A 20,134-nucleotide genomic window follows, 5' to 3' on the forward strand; every position below is an offset into this window, starting at 1 on the left:
AATTTAAGTAAAAGATTTTGAAATCTAATTTTGCACTTCTTTTATTTCCAAGCTATCATTTGCTAAAATTAAAACCATGGAAATAAACTACCTATTACGGATACAGGCTAGTCATTCAAAATGTTGAATGAAGAGATATAAAATATTATCTTCATATTCTAAATTGCTAGCCCCAACAATTATTTTACCCGTTATCCATCTTATCCAGTTTATAAGCACTTTTCACAATTAATAAACTTTATATAAATTAAAATATAATTACCTATCCATAAATTAAGAAATTCTGGTTAATTTTTAATTTAATAGGCATCATTTTTTTCTTCCTGATCGTCATTTACCTTGGATTTTCATTTATTAGATTTTTTTCTCCTCTACTGTAGTATTATCACCCTATTATCAAATAACAATTTTAATAAATAAAAAATTAGAATTAGAATGAATCTGCATAATGGTGTTATTTATTTTATGAGGGAAAAATAGTTACAATTCTTTCATTGTTAGCCTAAAAATTCTTCATGTAATCACCACCCGTCTTGTTGCCAGCCTTTTCCAAAAATAAAAAGATCAAAAAGTAGTTTCAGAATAAATAAAATATAAAAAACTAAAAAAATGTTTCTTTAGATTTGGAGAAAAATATTCACAGCATCACATACCTATTTTGGGCAGAAAAAAAAGTCAAATGAAGAAGAAATAGAGTGAGAAAAACAATAAGCAAATGTTGCTGATCAAGAAGCGAAAAATGACAAAAAAAATATCAAATAATATATACCAAAAATAGACATTAAAAATAGAAGATTATGAATCATAATTATTGGACTACAGAAGAAATGAAATATCAAACACATTCTTGATCTCTGATAATGAAATTATTCATTTAGTTAATTATGGACAAAAATGAAAGAAAATGCATCAACTAATCCAATAGAGAAAAAATAGAATAAATGATTAATTAGGATGATAGGGTAAAAACATGAAGTACAAAGTGGAAACTAAATAACAAATCTGCAGTGTACATGAAAATTTGTTTAATTATCTTTAATTAAAAAGGAGAAAGGAAATAAATTGAACACAAGAAAAAACAAAGCAAAATGAAGAAAAGAAAAGGAATGAGCCACGTGTCAAAATGAGAGGGATCCACTTGGGAATCATTGGAGTTGTTATAGTAACTCCACTTTCTTCTTATATAATAGGTAGACTAGAGAAACCGAGCTGTGCCGCCCTCCAAAAAATACTGATCATTGGAAAAGTATATATAACAATTTTAGTTGCAGAATAGGTACGTAATACCATAATTATCATTCATAGATAGCTGTCAACAATTTCAGTAGCAATTACACACCTTCCAGTACAATTAAGTCCTAAGTAGAGATACATTGGCATGCTAATAGTCTTTTTCAAAGTTCATTTTAGTTACATAATATCATATATTAGGATCCATTAACTTCCAGTCATACATATAATGTTAATGGATTCTAATATGATGGCCAAAAATAGCATGCTAGAAGTTTAGTAGCATACATGTTAAACAAAAGAGGACATGAAGCTGTGTGGCTGCTTCATTTTGCAGATTCACATGGTTTCTTGAGAGGGCTCATATGAGCAGATTTTGGAGATGCAGGCTTGTTGTCTTCAGGACCCTTTTTTGCAGCAATCGAGGGAACAGCTTCAATGGTTGTCTTCTCAGCAGAAGGTACATTAGTTCTGGAAATTGGAGCTTCAAAAGTTAAGCTTCTTTTTGCAGCAATGTTTGAAGAGGTTGGCTTATTTGCTCTATCTAATCGTTTCTTTCTCCATCTAAGAACTGCATTTTTTCTACAATCTTTTTTCCTCATCATTTGACCCGCATCAAACTGAGAAATCACAGTAGGAACATCATCCGAATTTTCTTTGATCATAGAGTCCATGACAAATAAAGAAGACTACTATCCAAGGCATTTTATATGGAAAAGATATTCATTCTCATCATGTGAAGGCTTTTACTCTTCATAACAGAAAGAAAACCTTTAACTACATCATGTATCTCACAATCATGTAAAAATGAAACAGATAGAAGTTAATATGCCCGAAGCTCAAGAATTTTTAACATGAGACACACAACCTGTAATATAATCAACAAAAGATAAAATCCAAATCATTTAGACGAAAAAAAGCACAAAATTTAGTTTCTTAGACAAACCTGAGAACTGAATATGCCAACTTGTTGGAGCAAAAGATGCACACCAAATAGAATAGCCAGCTTCAGTTGAAGAAACATGTCGACATTTTGTAAGTACGGGAAAAAAAAAATCAGTATAAGAAAAGGAAGAATAAAGATTCACAATGAAAAAGAAAATTGAAGAATTACAGTAGTAGTGCTAGACACCATTTTCATAACTCCATAAAATTTATTGTTTAATTATGATTTAGAAGTATAAAAATATGTTTTCAAGTAAAGTAAGTACATTGTGAGAAGAAAATCAACCAAATTAATAAATGATGGTCTTATAACTCTCATTATTGATCCGTTTACTATTTTGTTAAGTTTTACTGCTCGTGAAAACATAGTCAAATGATCTGAGCCTAAAACATTGTTTAGATAAGTTGTTTACTAATATTGTCATATAATGGTGAAAATCAGAAAAAAAAAAATTGATCCTATAAATTTATGAAGACATGTCTATCTGTGATAGAAGTGATAGTTTGCAGATTTAGAGACTCTGAGGTCAGGGCATTTATGAACCATTAATATATTCTTACTGACAATTTTAGTTTTTATTGTTGATAGGAAGTCAACGTGGCCATGGTCTCCTATATCCCTGTATATGGCTGAAGTTGCAGCTGTTTCCTAAGTTACTATAATACATGGCATCTACATGGAGGTTTAGTTAATTAATAAGCAGACTGATAAATCTGTTTTTTAAGGTGAGACCAAAGAAAAAGTGCAATGGAAAATAATTAAGTATACAAGTTCTTTATGGATCATAATCTTAAGTGACTGTAGTTTCTGCAGTAGTATTTTTTATTCATGATACATGTAGTTTTTGCACAATAACCTACTAAAATTTGATTTACATAAAATTTCTTAAAAGGGAATGAAAATTTGTCAACAAATATTGAATCTTGATTCAAAGATAGCGATAAAGAGACTAAATATCATATGTTATAAGAAAGGGAAAAAAGGACTATAATTAATGCATGATTGCCAATGATTTATTGAAGACTTGACCATTGTGCTTTTACTTTGATAGTATATGTAAAAAGAACTAAACAAATGCTATAAGTAACAACCTAATATGTTACTTCTTCAACAGTAGCAATCCAGCAGGTGAATAACCTTTTTTTGCTACCAAACTTGTTGTCCACAAAACATTGTAATCTGCTTGGTATTATAAAACACTAAAGAGTTTTCAAATTTTCTCTACTTGCGTGTCAATTTCTCTAGAAACATTCAATACTTTATCCAAGTAAATAAATGTTATCACCTTTTGATATTATGAGCATGATATTATGGACTAATACTTAATTCTTTATAGCAGCAATATTCCATGTATACTATATGATCTATGGCATGAAATGCATAGGATGAGTAAAATGACTTAAATCTAAAGTTGAGAAGCTACCTGAGAAGTAATTATTTTCTTTATCTTCAAGTTTATTTTTATCTTTTCATAAATTTTACATAGAGATGTGGACAAAAATCTTCTTTATCGACATATTGCAATCACTTACTAATAATCAAGCGAAAGCACCATCATTTTTTTCAGAAAAAAACAAAAGTATCAATTTCAATGTCTTAAATAAAGTCAAGAGATTGATATCAATGACAAGAAGTGAACTTTATCTAAACGAAACTGATAATCAAGATATCTAAAGCTTCTAAATTGATCGAAAATGAAAACTCAGAAAGCTAATTGAGCAGCTAACCCAAACACAACTGCAAAAGGAGCAAAAAAAGAATGCAAGCAATGCAAATTAAATAGGAAAAAGAAAAGAAGAATAAACATGATTAAGTGAAGTATTAGATTGAATTGTTCTGAATCCAAATTTTTCACAGTGGAGTATGGTGAAAGTTCAGTGATTGTTGATTGAGATAGGCTCATTGGTTGTCCGAAGAGGGAGAAGTAAAAGGAATCATAATTAAGGCTTTCGAGTTGGCTTTTGTTTTATAGATTTAATGTACCCTAAAAATTTACATAAAATGTTTCAATTTCTTTTGGATGGTCACAACATGATTTAACAAAAAGTTTACAGATCACAACATGATTTAATAAACCGATTAATATCTTATTCTAATATGTAATATTTGCCGAAATTTTTACATGAATAAACCAAGAGAAACATTTAGCCAAAATCTACTAATTTTAATATCTCTACCATATATGACTACACATATTTAGGAAAAAAAGATAGAATCTAATTTACATATGAAAAGGATCCTTACCAAAGCTAGAGGCAGAAGAAGCTCCCTTCCAAACACAAGGTTTTCGAAGAAAGAAATATCACCCTTTATACGGGCACTTCCCTTTCTTTTCCTTTTTAAAACCTAAAAACCTAAATTACTACTCACTTAATTTCTATCATATCAAATCTCTGAAAAATATGATTTAGAATTATGGTGTTCATGGGACAATTGGATGGCTACAAAATCAATTTCAATACAAATGAATGAAATCAAACGGCTGGGCATCTTCCTGGGAAAAAAATCCCTGAATGTTGGAGAAAAAGAAGACACCTAATTTCTGAGGGATTTCAAGCCTTCCATGCTTCCAAGTACAATAAGCATGTGAAGGAACCATCTATGCTACAGGAAGGGAAGAGTACTTGTTGGTACTTTCACCCGAAGAAGAAGAAAAGAAGAGATACTCCGTACCGTTGGTTTCTTGTTTGTCTTAAGTGTCTGCAATGAAATGGGCCATATAATAGAGTTTCCGTTGGTTCTATTGCAATGTAATGGGTCCCGCTGATTCTATTGCAATGTAATGGGCAATGTAATGCCTTGCTTGTTCCGTTGGTTTCTTGTATGTCTCTGGTCCATTGTTCCCCTCATTAAAAAATCCAACCAAGTGTCAAATAAGTAGCAAGCCACTTGTCAAAAAGGGAGCCTGTCACAGTGAACAACAATCTCTTTTATTATACACTTGTGATTCTCGGTGACATATTTTCTATGCCAATCCAATGCCATCTATAGTATTGTGCCAAGTGTTCTGTTATTATTTACACTTTAATTTTCAAATAATTCAAATTGATTTGGTTTAACACAAGTGTAAATAATAATAGGACACTTGGCGCAATACTATAGGTGGCATTGAATTGGCATAGAAAATATGTCACTGAGGATCTCAAGTGTTTATCATACTTGAGGGATATAAGGTAGAGGTTGATGTTTGTTATGGCGGACAAGACAGAGATAGAGATTTGAGAAGGGACCGTGTGTAGAAGAATGTTATACAAACCTAGAGAGAGCATTACAACGAACTAACTAAAGCAAAAGCAGAGGGGTTGGAGATGATCGGGTGATTTGAGAGAATACATACCTTAGAACCCTTGGATTTGGGTTGAGGGTTTTCTTCATTTTTTCTTTTGAAATCTTTCTTGTGGAGATCTTGTTGAACAATTTGTCCACTGAAGATATTTGCCCACTATTAACCTATTTAGATTTACTTTAGATCTTTTTTTTCTCAAGAGATTTTGGATTACAGATGAAGACTATATGATGATGAAGAAGAGATAGGAAAACTGATGAAGAAGAAGGATAGAAAGAGCGACGTGTAATGGAAAGAAAGAGAGGGTAGAGGAGTTTTATATGTGATGGGTAGGTCCGTCATAAATATTGTCTGAAAAAATAAGTTGAGAGCTTTATTCAAAACCTCCCAATTTGTTCCGAAATGGAATAAGTCCAATTTTTTAGAAATGATTCCAAAAACTGTATTCCAATAGACCCCTTTAATCAAGCAGCCCCTAAAACTCTCATTTTTGTTTTTCGGGTAAAAGCCTGAAAAGGCTGAAATCTTTTGAGTTCATCTGGCCCATTAACATAGACCAGCTAAAGCAACGAAGGAGAGATGTTCCACTTGTTGGATCAACAGAAAGTCACTTGGCGAAAAGAATGCAGAACACCTCACCCCCTTTCTTCTTATTTATATACAATATATATATATATATATATACAAGGTAGAGGTAGATGTTTGTCATGTCGGACAAGCTAAAGATGAAGATTTGAGAAGGGACCGTGTGTAGAAGAATGTCATACAAACCGAGAGAGCATGACAACGAACTAACTAAAGCAGAAGCAGATGGTTGTTGGAGGTGATCGGGTGATGGTGCCGCTGCCTCAAACTGCAGAAGTGCAAATGCCTTCCTTCACCCTGTACCCTGTACCCTGTACCTGTAGTGGTGGTGGTGGTGCTGCTACCTTGGCTCGGGGCTCTCTCCTGCATCACCAGCTTGATTGAATTCTACTGGTATCTGTTTGTTAGTGACTGTATCATATGCACGTCTGCCAAATCCCCTCTGTTACCGTATCACTGCCGGACTATTCTTTGCAAGTGCCTTCGTCTTCTTGTTAACTGCTACTATAGGTTAAGTACAAGTACTACTTAATTCTTCTCTCAGACTTTTTTTTCTCGTCTTTGGCTCTGCATCGTTTATACTAGTTATATTTTGAACATAAAAGCCAGCGGTTGTGTAGTAGTACTACTAGTTTATTAAAATTTTACAACATCGAGGCTGTTGGGAGTTCTTTTGAGCTGGAAGAAGAGGAAATATGTTTGGGATAATCAGTCACAAGTTGGCTGCCAGTACTGCTGGAGGATCTCCAGGACAGCCGGTTAGTTTGATTTGTATAACGTGGGCTCTCTCTCTCTCTCTCTTCTCTGTTGGCTCTTCACCATTTTTTTTTTCTTTTTCTTTTCAAGATTCTAAGAGCTGCGGTTTTAGGTATGATGAGCAACTACTCCACCGCGACTAAACAGGTACCTTGGGACTTTCTCCATCATCTATGATCAACTCGTTGTACAGTATACCTGCTACTCCTTTGCATTTCTTCTTCCATGGATGCACTGCGTAAGATACTCTTTATTTGATTCCTATAGCGATTCTCACTTACAAACATATTAATCCCTTTTTCTACTTTTTGGCTGCAAATTCCCCCCCCCCCCCCCTCTTTTTTAAATCCTTGTACTTTGAATGAGGACTACAAACTTGTAAGTGCATCAAAGGTCCCGCTTTTTGTTCCTGTTTCTTCGTCGTTCTAATTTCTTCAGTTGCTCGGGTATAAATATTGTCCATTCTCCTTGAGTTACTATTTGGCTATTTGTGCGGTGCAGGAAAGAGTTAGTAGTTTATTAGTTTCTTGTGCATCACAATTGTGATAATTACCGTTAGTGCAGATAATGGTTAGAGAAGCTCTAAATTCTGCCCTAGATGAGGAAATGGCAGCTGATCCCACTGTATTTCTGATGGGGGAAGAGGTATATATGTGTATCAGAAGTGGTTATGTGTTAACTTAATGATAGTTGATCTTTTCAAGTCTCTGTTCTTATTCGCTTCCTCTGTGCTTCAGGTTGGTGAGTATGAAGGTGCCTACAAGGTTCGATTTGTTAACTCTCCACTTACTCCAGTTCTCTCTCTCTCACACAATATTTTATCCCACTGGATCTCAATCTCTGTCTGTTGTTTTAAAATAGCCAAGTCATCGAATCACTCGTAGCTTCCTGCCTGTTGCAGGTTTCGAAAGGACTCCTTCGCAAATATGGACCTCAAAGAGTTGTTGATACTCCAATTACCGAGGTTCCTTTTTCCATTCTTGGCTTCTGAATCAAAGTAAACAGCAATTTGACCCACAATTCTACACACTGCTGCAAGAGAATATGCTAATATATCAATCTTTTCTTTTTGTGATGATTCTGCATGCTAATATGTCTGTCTATTCTTCTTGTGATGATTCTCAATATCGGAAGGTTATTTTTTTTAGACATATGTTGTCAATTAGTAGTATTTCTACAACTGAGGCCCCAAGGAAAACCACTAAACGGAAGATTAAAAGGACCTTAACTTTATCATGAAGCATTCAAGATCGTCATTATCCAATTTGCAGGCTGGTTTTACTGGTATCGGAGTTGGTGCTTCATGTCACGGGCTTAGGCCTATTGTCGAGTTTATGACATTCAATTTTGCAATGCAGGTGCGGTTATGAAGTGGTGAAATTATTTACATTGAATATTTGATTAATATGCTACTTTTACAGGCACTCCGGTATCAAATACTTGCATTAACGAATTGAGTTTGATGCTTTAATTGCAAATGGGTTACCATGGAACTTTTTGATCAACACCTCAGTGCAAGCTTATTTTTGGATTGCAGGCAATTGATCATATTATTAATTCTGCTGCAAAAACGAACTACATGTCTGCTGGCAATATAAACGTCCCTATTGTTTTTAGAGGACCAAATGGCGCTGCTGCAGGGGTAGGTGCCCAGCATTCGCAGGTATTTGTGCTACCAAGTTGCTATCACCTATCAAAATCTTTTACAGTATGTTTGATCGACAAAAACATTTTGGAAAAAGTAGCATTACTCGTAGGTGGAGCCATTGGGGCTAAATCGTGTGCTAAGTTGAAAGCTGTTACACGGATAGAGCTAATGAAGCTCTCTATTTTTTGATGGTTGTCCTTGAAAACATGAAGTGCTACCACTGCGCGGTTTTTTGATTTCGCTAATATCTCAAAAAGCATGACGTAACGTGCATCTTAAAATCACTGTGTGAGAATGTATGACTGTCGTTTAATTAAAATGTGTTTTGTAGTGTTATGCGGCTTGGTACAGCTCGTGCCCTGGATTGAAAGTGTTAGCTCCATACTCATCTGAAGATGCTCGTGGGCTTCTGAAGACTGCAATCAGAGATCCTGATCCTGTTGTTTTTCTTGAAAATGAGTTGTTGTGAGTTAGACATTCACTACTACTACTACTGCCAGGATTATCATAGACTGGATATCACGTTTTGACATTCTTGTGCTGCTACATTTGAGCACATCAGGTATGGTGAATCTTTCCCTGTTTCAGACGAAGTTTTGGATTCCAGCTTCTGTCTCCCCATTGGCAAAGCTAAGGTCTGTTTCTAAATGGCCTATCATTTCGGTAGATGGTTGATATTTTCCTTATTTTCTAACTCATTAGTCGGATCGGAAATATTCCGTGTCAAACTAAATAGATTGAGAAAGAAGGAAAGGATGTCACAATTACAGCCTTCTCTAGAATGGTGGGCTACGCTCTGAAGGTCTGTGCTCTGACTTGCCTTGTACATATAATGCACATTTGCTCCTTCAGCTCTGGTGTTAGGAACTGAGAGAACGTGTTGATTGTTTAGGCTGCTGAAATTCTTGAGAAGGAAGACCTCGAGGCCGAGGTACGTCAGATAAATTAAAATCCAACTGAGATGCAAAAACTGGTTTCAGCATATAGATATTTATGCCTGCTTTTGCTGTCTGGTATTTTGATAAAAAGGTGATAAATCTCCGCTCAATTCGGCCGCTGGATAGGTCCTCAATAAACAATTCAGTCAGGAAAACAAACAGACTTGTGACGGTTGAGGAAGGGTTCCCTCAACAACGGTGTAGGCGCTGAGATTTGGTTGGGTCCTCTCTCCTTGCCTTGTCTTGGGCACAACTTAAGCTGTGATGCATCATATTTCTTCTTGGAGCGTGGCTGATGCAGCCATTTTCTCTTCTCTTCAACAGTGCCTCGGTTGTGGAGGAGAATTTCAATTTTCTGGACGCTCCAGTTGAGAGGATAAGTGGTGCTGACGTTCCCATGCCTTATGCGGCCAATCTTGAGAGGCTTGCTCTTCCACAGGTTCTCAACGCATAAATGTCACCTGTCCAGCTCCCTTCCGATGTCGGGATGATTTTTTTTTTTTCGTTTTAAGCTTTATTTATGCAGTCTTTTTTTTTTTTGACACGCAGGTTGAAGACGTGGTTCGAGCAGCCAGGAGAGCGTGCTATAGATCTGTACCTACCGCTACGACAGCTTAGTACGACAGCTTAGTAGGCTGTTGTTTGGGGGTGTGGGATCCGTCATCCATCCCAAGTAGAGAATAATAATAAAGAGACATTCGGCTTCTCCTTTTGGTGTTTACGTCGTCGGAATTGGCTTTCTTCATGGATTTGGCTGTTAGTTTTGGTTTTGTATGTTGTGACTGTGGTATAGCATTTTATTAAAAAATAATAATAATAATAAACTAAACTAATTCCGAGTTCTTCTTATCCGGAAGGTGGGTTCTGAGGCGGGCCTATTTTAAAGTGTCAGCAGGGCTAAATAGGTGGGCTTTGAGACGGGCCCGATTTGCTGTTGGTTGTAAAGGGATGCGAAATGTATAAAGCCTTTTTTTGTTTTAAAAAAAAAGCCTTACAACAGAAGGCCCAGCCTAGTAGCCGGCTAGATATATATATTATTTTTTTGAAACTATTGTATTTATTTTTTATTTAATTAAGTAGGTATGTCTTTTAGAGTAATAGGCTGCTCACCAGAGCGGTTACAGATTACCTGGTTTGATCGTCGGAGTAAGGATGGTGCATGATGCGACTGCCAAAAACCAGATCCGAGTTGGGCTGTAGCGAGCCGAGCTGAGCAGGCGCAACCGACCTGAGAGAGGAGGCCGAGCTAGCGTACCTACAAGGGAAGATCAAGTGCGGGACTGATGTCCCCGGAATATCTCCGACGATCAAGTCAGTGAGCTTATACTCGGAGCAATAGTCTAGAATACTTGTGTTTGCGTACCTTGTATAGTCCTTACGCTGATTATATATAGAGCAGAATGGGTTGCAGTTTCCTTATTGGAGTCAGCGTCCCCTTAGGGTTCGGAGTCTTCTTAGGGTTTCGTGCGGCGGCTCCTACAAGTTCGGAGACGGCGGCCCATAGGCCCATCTCAAGAATCGATAAGTAAGGCCGAGCTGGCCTCCATATGCCGAGCTTGCGCCTGCGAGTTGCGAGGTCTCACAGCCGACCTGGCGAGCAAGACCTGCCGAGCTGACACGTGGCACGCGCAGGTTCACCCCACTACACTAGCCCCCTTGAGTCTAGAGTCACTGATGAGCCATGTGGGTCTGGACCAAACTTCGAAGCGTCACGTCGGCTTCGTGCGGGACCCACAATCCCACGACCACGTATCTCCTCCGAAAAACTGCCACGTCCGCCGTCGTAACCGTCACTTCAAGGGTCACGTCCTTCATGATGGCGGTTTGTCAGCTCACGCGTCTTCCAAGGTAACTGCTCCTTTGCAATAAATCCGAATTTATTCCTCGGGACTCTCCGGCTTCCCGCCCAGGGAGCCTATAAATAGGCCCCACCAAACGTCACTTTCAAGCCTTCCTTTTCATTTTCTCTTCTCCTCCAGTCTTCCTCAGCTCGCTCCGCACTCCGTGAGGTCGTCCGAGAGTAGGATTACCTTCTAAGCACACTTCAGCTCTTCTCCTCTATCCGCCAGTAAGTCCTCTCCTTCCTTTTATGTCGTCTTCCTCCGCACACTCAGACCTTACTAGCTCAGTACCTAGGCGTAGGATTACCCGACCTGCATTCATAGAAATACCTTCCTCCAGCCCCTCTTCTTCCAGCTCGTCTGACTCTGAATATCTCGCTCCCCCAGCCCCACCTCTTGCTACAGCCATGGACCAACCTGGCCCATCTGCTCAGCCCGGGGCTGGAGCTGCTGTCCCAGGGATCCCTCTGGAGGTAGCCCCAGCTCGCTCTAGGGTAGGACCCCCTAGGGGGCCAGACATCGACTTTGGAGAAGTCGAAATTATTCCCCCCCTTCTCGACCAGGGGGACGTAGATGAGCTAGTGGGGAGGTATGACATCCTTCCCCAGTTCGAGGCTAGGGCAGCCCGGCCAGGGGAGTACGCCTGCCTACCTCCCCCCGGGTTTGTAGCGATCTACAGGGATCAGCTCGTGGCTGGCCTTCGCCTTCCTATTCCCCAATTCCTTTACGACATCCTGACCTTTTGGGGCATTCGAATCACCCAGGTCGTTCCCAACGCCATTCGGTCCATCCTCGGCTTCTTTATTTTATGCCGAGCTCTTGAAATCCCTTATTCCCTGAACTTATTTAGGTCCTTCTTTCAGATGAAGGTAAGTGGCCCAGTTCACGGTTGGTTCTACTTTGCTCGCAGGAGCGGAGGGGAACTTCCTACCCGCGAACTGTTCACTCATATGCCTTCTTCCATCAAGGGCTGGAAAGCCTACTTCTTTTTTGTGAAGAATACTGGGTTTCCTCCCCTAACCTGGAGAGAGAATACCCAAGTAACCGATCCAATCCCTTCTCCTCTGCCCGAGGCCGAGCTAGACCGCTTGGTCAGCTCGGAAGCTCAACTGAAGGTGAAGGAATTTAACAATGCCCAGCTCTGGTCGGCGGGGCTAATCCGAGCAAAGGTGAACGACCCTGCCCCCGATCTCCGACCTATCACCCCCGAGGAGCTGACAGCTTGTAATTTTCTCGACCTGCTCCTTTCCAGGAGTCCTCATCATCCTGACTGACTAAGTGTTTCTGTCCCGCAGTGAAGAGGTTTTCCCAGCTGCTGAACATTGGCGGAATTGGCAGTGCGAGCACGCCAACTCCTGCGCCTTCCACAGCGCCGAGCAGCACGGTGCCTCTACCCCCACCTGTGTCCACTCCCCAGATTGCCGCTCAGTCCTCACTGGGGGAGGGATCAAAGAAGAAAAGAAAGAAGTCCACGGCCAAGAAGGCCAGGACAGAGGCGGCTTCCCCACAGTCCCAGGAGGAGCCCTCAGCTGCCATTGCTTCTCATTATGGGGTGAGCTCCGCCGAGCAGCAGGCTTCGTCACAATCTCCCCCTGCTATGTGGCGCATGAGGAACGTGATTCCCCTGAAGCCCCCTACCGAGCTGGGCTCACACCCGCACCCCCACCATTTCTGCCCGAAGTGGGGGTTGTCAGTGAACGACCGAGCTCAGTTCCCTGAGGTGGCGAAGGAGCTCGTCAAAGGCGCGGTACTCCCCCGTGATCACCACTTCATCCAACTCGCCTCCAACGCTGAGCTGTTAGAGCACTTCTACCTCAGCACCACGCAGGTAACCTCTTAACCAACACTCTCTGACATCCTTTCGAGTTTTGCTGCCTACTTATCAGTAACTAATATGCAGCTCAACGTGGCGGGGGCCGAGCTGGCCCAGCGATATGAGAACATGGGGGTCAACCTGTCCCAGGTCGATGCTGCCAAAGAGAAGTTGTCGAGCCAGCTCGAAGCTGCAGAGTCCGAGCTGGAGACCCTGAAGAAGCAACTCGCAGATGCCAACTGCTCCTGCGAACTGGAAAAAAAGAGGGCGGCCGAACTGGCTGCGACTTTGGAGGTAGAGCAGAAAAAATCGGCCGAGCTGGTGGAGGCGGCAAGGGAAGAAGGGCGCCAGCTAGGCGTCAAAGAGTTCAAGAAGTCTGAGGTCTTCATGAACGACCTGGCCCTCCTCAATGGCCCTGTCTTGCAGCTCGGCTACACAAAAGCCTTGATGGACGTGGAGTCCCTGAAGCTGCCAGGCTTTGACCTGAGCAAATGGCCTGACTTCAACCCCCAATCTACCAACCAAATTGACAGGCTTGTCACAGGTTACTCCAATGGGCGCGACCTGGCTGCCCTGATTGCGGATCCTAATCTTCCTGCCCTCTCCCCAGAGCCAGAGCAAGAGCAACAAGGGGAGAGCTAAGCTGATAGGACTTAGACTAGCCTTGTAGGATGTTAGGCTAGAGTAGGGTCCGAGCTGTCCAGCTCGGTTTTGTATGGCCCCCTACCTGTACATGCTTTTTGATTTGGAATATATGCGGCCTTTTCCTTTCCCAACACTTGTAAAAATTTCTATTTCATTTCAAAGCTTTGAATACATTCATAATTCCCAATGCCGAACTACTAAAATAAAAGCAGACCTGTCCAGCCGACCATTTTCAGCTCGGGCAGGATTCTTAAAGAAAAAGCCTTAAATTCGAGTTGTGCCACGTGCGTGGGACTTCGCTTCCATCCAGACGAGCTAGTTTGCAATAGCCTGCTCGGCCAACTTCCCTTACTTCGTACGGGCCTTCCCAGTTCGGGTCTAACTTGCCTGTGCCCACAGCTCGGCTGACTGAATTTCTGCGTACTACCAGGTCCCCTGGTTTAAAAGAAAGATGCCTTACCCTGGCATTGTAATAGCGTGCAACCTGGCCTTTATACTTTGCCATCCTTATAGCCGCTTCTTCTCTTCGATGCTCGAGTAAGTCTAGATCGAGTCGCATCTCTTCCTCATTGCTTTGGGCCACGAAGTGCTGTACCCTGGCCGAAGGCATCCCAATTTCCGCAGGGATTACTGCTTCCACCCCATATGTTAGGACAAACGGAGTTTCCTGTGTGGCCGTCCGAGGCGTAGTCCGGTAAGCCCATAGTATGGTGGGCAGCTCGTCCAGCCAACCCGTCCGGGCTGATTCGATCCTTGTCTTTAAGCCGTGCAGGATGGTCCGGTTCACATTCTCGACCTGCCCATTGGCCTGGGGGTGCCCTACTGAGGTGAAGTGCTGCTGGATACCGAGCTCAGTGCACCACTCCTGAAGCGAATGATCTGCGAACTGCCGGCCATTATCCGAAACGAGAACCCTGGGAATGCCAAATCGGCAGACTACGTTCCTCCAGAGGAACTTATGTATCGACCTACAACTGATCGTGCTAAGTGGCTCAGCCTCTATCCACTTGGTGAAGTAATCAATCGCCACCACCAAGTACTCATGGCCACCGGGAGCTCGGGGAAAAGGTCCTAGCAAGTCGATTCCCCACTGGAAGAACGGCCACGGGCTATGAAGAGGGACCATTTCCCGAGTTGGGGCATGATGAACTGGAGCATGTAGCTGACAAGACTTACATCGAGCTACCAGCTCGGTCGAGTCCCTGAAGATGGTGGGCCAATAGTACCCGGCCAGCATTCCCTTCTTGGCCAATACCCTAGAGCCAACGTGATTGCCACAGATGCCCTCATGCAACTCGCGCAAGACATAGCTCCCCTCCTCAGGTGTCATACACCTCAGCCAGGGCTGCAAGTAGGACTTCCTATACAGGATTCCCTGCACAAGCGTGTACCTCTGCGACTTAAGGAGGATTTTGCGGGCCTCTGTCCTGCTCGGGGGGAGCTCCCCATGCGCCAAGTATCGAACAATGGGGTCCATCCAGGAGCTCACCACCTGGATGACCGCAGTACTGACCTGGTCATATGCCCGATTCCTGACGACCTCCACAACTATCTCCCGACCTAGGGTGCCAACCGAGGTGGAGGCCAGTTTGGACAGGGCATCAGCTCTCTTGTTCAGACTCCGCGGGATCTGTTCTAGCACAAACTGCTCAAACAGGCCCTTCAGCTCATGTGTCTTGGCCACGTATTTTCTCAGCGTCCCCTCTTTGACCTCGTAGCTTCCCCCTACCTGGTTAACTATCAGCTGCGAGTCGCTATAGACTTTCAACGAACCGGCCCCTAACTTCCGAGCCATCTCCATTCCTGCAATTAGAGTTTCGTACTCAGATTCATTATTAGATGCTCTGAAATCAAACCTTAACGCGTAAGGCAGCTCCTCTCCCGTAGGGCTGATTAGGAGAAGCCCTGCTCCGCATCCTTCTTTGCTGGACGCGCCATCCACATACAGCGTCCACGTGGGCTTTGTTTGCTCCGCTGTTTTCCTAGCCTCCCCGTCTTGGACTGCTGTCCCGACCAGTTCGGCCTTGGCAGTTTCTTCGGGATATGCGACCTCAGCTGCGTCTCCGACCTGTTGGACCTCCGCTGCGTCTACGGCCTGCCTGGCCTCTGCAGCCTCTCGGGTCGGTCTGGTCTCCCCAGCTTCTCTGGCCGATCCGCCCTCTGCTACCTGACTGGCCTGCGCGACCTCAGCAGCGTCTCTGGTCCGTGGGACCTCGGCTGCCTCTCTGATCTGTACGGCCTTGGCAGTCTCCGGGGTCTGTATGGCTCTGACGGCGCGCGCGTCCTCAACCTCCTTATGCGGTCTGGCCTGGTCTGTCTCCCCTCCAGTCGACCCAAAAGAGATGCCATCTGCTATGAAATCTGCTAGCGCTTGAGCTTTGATGGCCGTCCTGGGCTGATACCCCAGGTCATACTCAGACAATTCCACCGCCCATTTTACCATTCGACCTGAAGACTCCGGTTTGGACAAGATCTGCTTCAGGGGCTGGTCCGTTATGACTACCACGGGATGAGCTTGGAAATAAGTCCTCAGCTTCCGAGCTGCGTGAACTAGCGCCAAGACATATCGCTCTATCGCCGAGTACCGGGATTCGGCCCCCTGCAGGGCGCGACTGACATAATACACTGGCTTCTGTAACTTGTCCTCCTCTCGCACCAGCACTGCGCTTACAGCCCCCTCTCCCGCAGCTAGGTAGATGAACAAGGTCTCCCCCACCTCAGGAGAGGTCAGAGCTGGCAACCTAACGAGATGTTCCTTAAGCTCGTCAAACGCCTTCTGGCACTCCGGGTTCCACTCGAACTGCCGACCTCCTTTCAGGGCCTTAAAGAAAGGTGACCCCCGAACTGCCGATTTGGACAAGAACCTGTTCAAGGCAGCCATCCTTCCTGTCAGACGCTGCACCTCTTTAATATTCCGGGGTGGAGCCATATCCATGATGGCCTTAACCTTGTCCGGGTTGGCTCTCACCCCCTCTTTGGAAATCATGTACCCCAGAAATTTTCCCGACCTGACCCCAAAAGTGCACTTCTTTGGGTTTAGTCGCATGCGTGAGTGTCGAAGGATCTCGAAAATCTCCCTCAGGTCGGAGACGAACTGTTCCTGGGTTCGGCTTTTCACCAACATATCGTCCACATACACCTCCAGGTTTCGACCGATCTGATTCCTGAACAACTTGTTTACCAGCCTTTGATAGGTTGCGCCTGCATTTTTTAAACCAAACGGCATGGTGACGTAACAATATGTGCCATCCTCGGTGATAAACGAGGTCTTCTCCTGGTCCTCCTCATCCAAAGCTATCTGATGGTACCCCTTGAAAGCATCCAAGAAACAGAAGATCTCATAACCTGCCGTTGAGTCCACGAGCTGATCAATCCGGGGAAGTGGGTAACAATCTTTAGGGCAAGCTTTATTCAAATCCGTGAAATCCACACACATCCTCCAGGCTTTCTCCTCCTTTTTGACCAGCACAGGATTAGCCAACCAGGTCGGGTAATAGACCTCCTTAACGATCCTGGCCTCCAGCAGCTTGCCCACCTCGCTTTTGACGACCTCCTTTCGTTCAGGAGCAAAGTTCCTTTTCTTCTGTTTCACGGGTCGGACGCTGGGATCCACCTGTAGCCTATGAACCGCCAGCTCGGTGGGGATTCCTGGCATGTCATCAGCACTCCAAGCGAAGATCTCCGCATATTCCTCCAAGAGAGCTTCAAATGAGTTCTTGACCAGCTCGGCTAGGCCCGTGCCGACCTTCACGGTGTGCTCAGGTCGGCCCTTCTGGACGGGCAGATCGGCTAATCCCTCGTCAGTTTCCAATCTCTCTCCCTTCTCCATGGGCTCCCAGGGCTCCAAGCAAACTGTCTGGGCTACTAACTTCTCTTTACCCTTGAGGGTAGCAATGTAGCATGCCCTGGCCACTTCCGGATCCCCGAGCACCTCAGCCACCCCCTCGGGGGTGGGAAACTTCATGCTGAGGTGCAACGTAGAACAAACAGCTCGGAGGGCATTCAGTGTGGGCCGTCCCAAAATCAAGTTGTATGACGACGGCTCCTTAACTACCGCGAAGTTCACCGGAACAGTTCGGCACTTCGGGGATACTCCGACCGTAACCATGAGGGTGATCATTTCTTCTGGCCTCACGGGAGGGCCTGCGAACCCGATTAATGGAGTCCGAACCGGGACCAGCTGCCTATCCTCCAGCTGCAGCTCTTTAAAAGTCTTGTAATACAGCACGTCTATAGCACTCCCGTTGTCTATGTATACCTTCTTCACCTTGTAATTGCAGGCGATGACCTCAATCACGATAGCTTCGTGATTATTGGAGGCCAGAGGGACTGCGTCCTCTGGTCCATAGATAATCTCCTCATACATCTTCAGACGCTTGGCCGAGCTCTCCCCCGCGGGAGGAGGTCGATTGTGCCGCCGAGCTGTATGGCTATCCCCGCCAGCCGGTCCTCCTGCAATGGTATTAATCACCCCGGCCAGATTCTGCGTTTCCTGTTCAGGAGCTCGATCATGAGGCCCCTGAGGCCGATCCCGGAGGTAGCTTGGTCGTTCTGACCTGGACCTCCCTCGCTGCTGGTCAGCTCGGTCCTCTCGTATGAACTGCCCGAGGTGACCTCGTTTGATCAGCTTCTCGATGTCCTTCTTGAGGTGGCGGCAGTCCTCCGTGTCATGCCCCACATCTCGATGATAGGCACAGAACAACCCTTGGTCCCGTCTGCTTTTGTCCCCTCCCAAAGGTCGAGGAGGTCGGGAGAGCCCCTCCTGTTCCATGACCGCCAGCACCCGAGCTCGAGGTGCAGTGAGATTAGTCCAGGGCTTATCTCCCCCACTTGGACGGCTCCTGGGGAGGCGATCGTAAGTGCTCTTTCTTCCCTGGTTGGGACGAGCCTCCACCTGGTCGGCTCCCCTCCTACGTTTGTCATCCCTCAACCTTTCTTGCGCGCTCTTAAGGCGATTAGCCTCCTCCGCATTGGCCTTCTCATGAGCTCGGTCCAGCATTTCCCGTACCGACTTGGGAGGTCTCTCCACGAGCTCGGTGTAGAGCTTCTGCTTGCGCAGCCCGTTAATGAAGGCTGCCATAACCACCTTGTCATCTCGATCCCTGACCTGAAGGGACTCGTTATTGAAACGCACCATGTATTCACGTAGGGATTCCTCAGGCCTTTGCTGAATGGTCATCAGGTGCGCCGTGCTCTTGGAGAAGGCTCGTGATGAGACAAACTGGGCTGCGAACAGCCGAGCAAGCTGAGCAAAGGACCTAATGGACCTGGGGGGGAGCCCTTGGAACCACTGACGTGCCTTCCCCTCTAGAAACATGGGAAAAGTCTTGCACCTGACCGCATCTGCGGCAGTTTGCAGACGCATTTGGGTCAGGAACGCAAACAAGTGATCCTCCGGATCCGAGGTCGCATCGTAAGGCTTCATGTTGGGTATCTTGAACTTCGCGGGCAATGGATAGTTCTCTATATCTGGCACGAAAGGGGACGCGATGTACCTGTCCGCCTCGGCATCCAAGAGCAGGTCCAGCTCGTCTTGCACCTGGAGCTGCTCTTTCCGAGGTGAGGGTTCATCCCTAGAATACCTCCGGACAGGCTCCGGGTGCTCAGTTCGGGAGTGCTTGTGAGTGGGTTCCCCCACGTCGGCGTGCTCACTTGAGGGCTCCCGGCGCACGCGTTTGAGCTGGGGGTTGGGGCTCCCCGCCCTGGACTCGGTTGGACCCTCCGAGTTCTTAGGCTCCTGGCCCAGAGGCCCTCCTGTCTGCCCCTTGAGGTAATTCACAATGGCCTCGAAAGTGGGCAGGTTCCCTGCTACCGCCTGAACCAGTTGTTCCGGCGGGATCCGCGAGAGTCCCGTCCCCTCGCCTCCAGGGGTCGGACTCCGAGCAGACTGTTGGGGGCCGCTTCCTCCGTTCCCCTTAGAACCATCGGCATTCCTCTGAGACCTCGTCTTTGGCATCACTCGCAAGAGAAGTTACGTGTTTCCCACAGTCGGCGCCAATTGATGCGACTGCCAAAAACCAGATCCGAGTTGGGCTGTAGCGAGCCGAGCTGAGCAGGCGCAACCGACCTGAGAGAGGAGGCCGAGCTAGCGTACCTACAAGGGAAGATCAAGTGCGGGACTGATGTCCCCGGAATATCTCCGAGTCCAGGGCGGGGAGCCCCAACCCCCAGCTCAAACGCGTGCGCCAGGAGCCCTCAAGTGAGCACGCCGACGTGGGGGAACCCACTCACAAGCACTCCCGAACTGAGCACCCGGAGCCTGTCCGGAGGTATTCTAGGGATGAACCCTCACCTCGGAAAGAGCAGCTCCAGGTGCAAGACGAGCTGGACCTGCTCTTGGATGCCGAGGCGGACAGGTACATCGCGTCCCCTTTCGTGCCAGATATAGAGAACTATCCATTGCCCGCGAAGTTCAAGATACCCAACATGAAGCCTTACGATGCGAC

The 20,134-nt window shown here is 45.0% G+C and overlaps 1 protein-coding gene, 1 long non-coding RNA gene and 1 pseudogene across 3 annotated transcripts; 2 read left to right on the forward strand and 1 right to left on the reverse strand.

Annotated features, from left to right (window-relative positions):
• Positions 1-1,306: 1,306 nt before the first annotated feature.
• LOC113715735 (uncharacterized) lies at positions 1,307-5,964 on the reverse strand. Its single transcript, XR_011822810.1, has 4 exons — positions 5,514-5,964; positions 4,421-5,081; positions 2,177-2,236; positions 1,307-1,850 (listed from the first exon to the last, which is right to left on the reverse strand). It is a non-coding gene; the product is annotated as an uncharacterized lncRNA (long non-coding RNA).
• A 165-nt stretch (positions 5,965-6,129) lies between these two features.
• On the forward strand, positions 6,130-10,231 carry LOC113716446 (pyruvate dehydrogenase E1 component subunit beta-1, mitochondrial-like; annotated as a pseudogene).
• A 658-nt stretch (positions 10,232-10,889) lies between these two features.
• LOC140016412 (uncharacterized) lies at positions 10,890-13,819 on the forward strand. Of its 2 annotated transcripts, none has more exons than XM_072069924.1 (4): positions 10,890-11,021; positions 12,094-12,454; positions 12,526-13,058; positions 13,131-13,819. In XM_072069924.1, the coding sequence occupies exons 2-4, from the start codon at positions 12,094-12,096 to the stop codon at positions 13,683-13,685; spliced, it is 1,449 nt and encodes a 482-aa protein (XP_071926025.1). In that variant the 5' UTR covers positions 10,890-11,021; the 3' UTR covers positions 13,686-13,819. The 2 variants fall into 2 exon arrangements, with proteins under 2 accessions (XP_071926025.1, XP_071926024.1); XM_072069923.1 differs by having other exon boundaries at positions 10,955-11,237; positions 11,369-12,454.
• The last annotated feature ends 6,315 nt before the right edge of the window (positions 13,820-20,134 follow it).

This window comes from Coffea arabica, chromosome 11c (assembly GCF_036785885.1).
Source record: "Coffea arabica cultivar ET-39 chromosome 11c, Coffea Arabica ET-39 HiFi, whole genome shotgun sequence".
Taxonomy (NCBI): domain Eukaryota; kingdom Viridiplantae; phylum Streptophyta; class Magnoliopsida; order Gentianales; family Rubiaceae; genus Coffea; species Coffea arabica.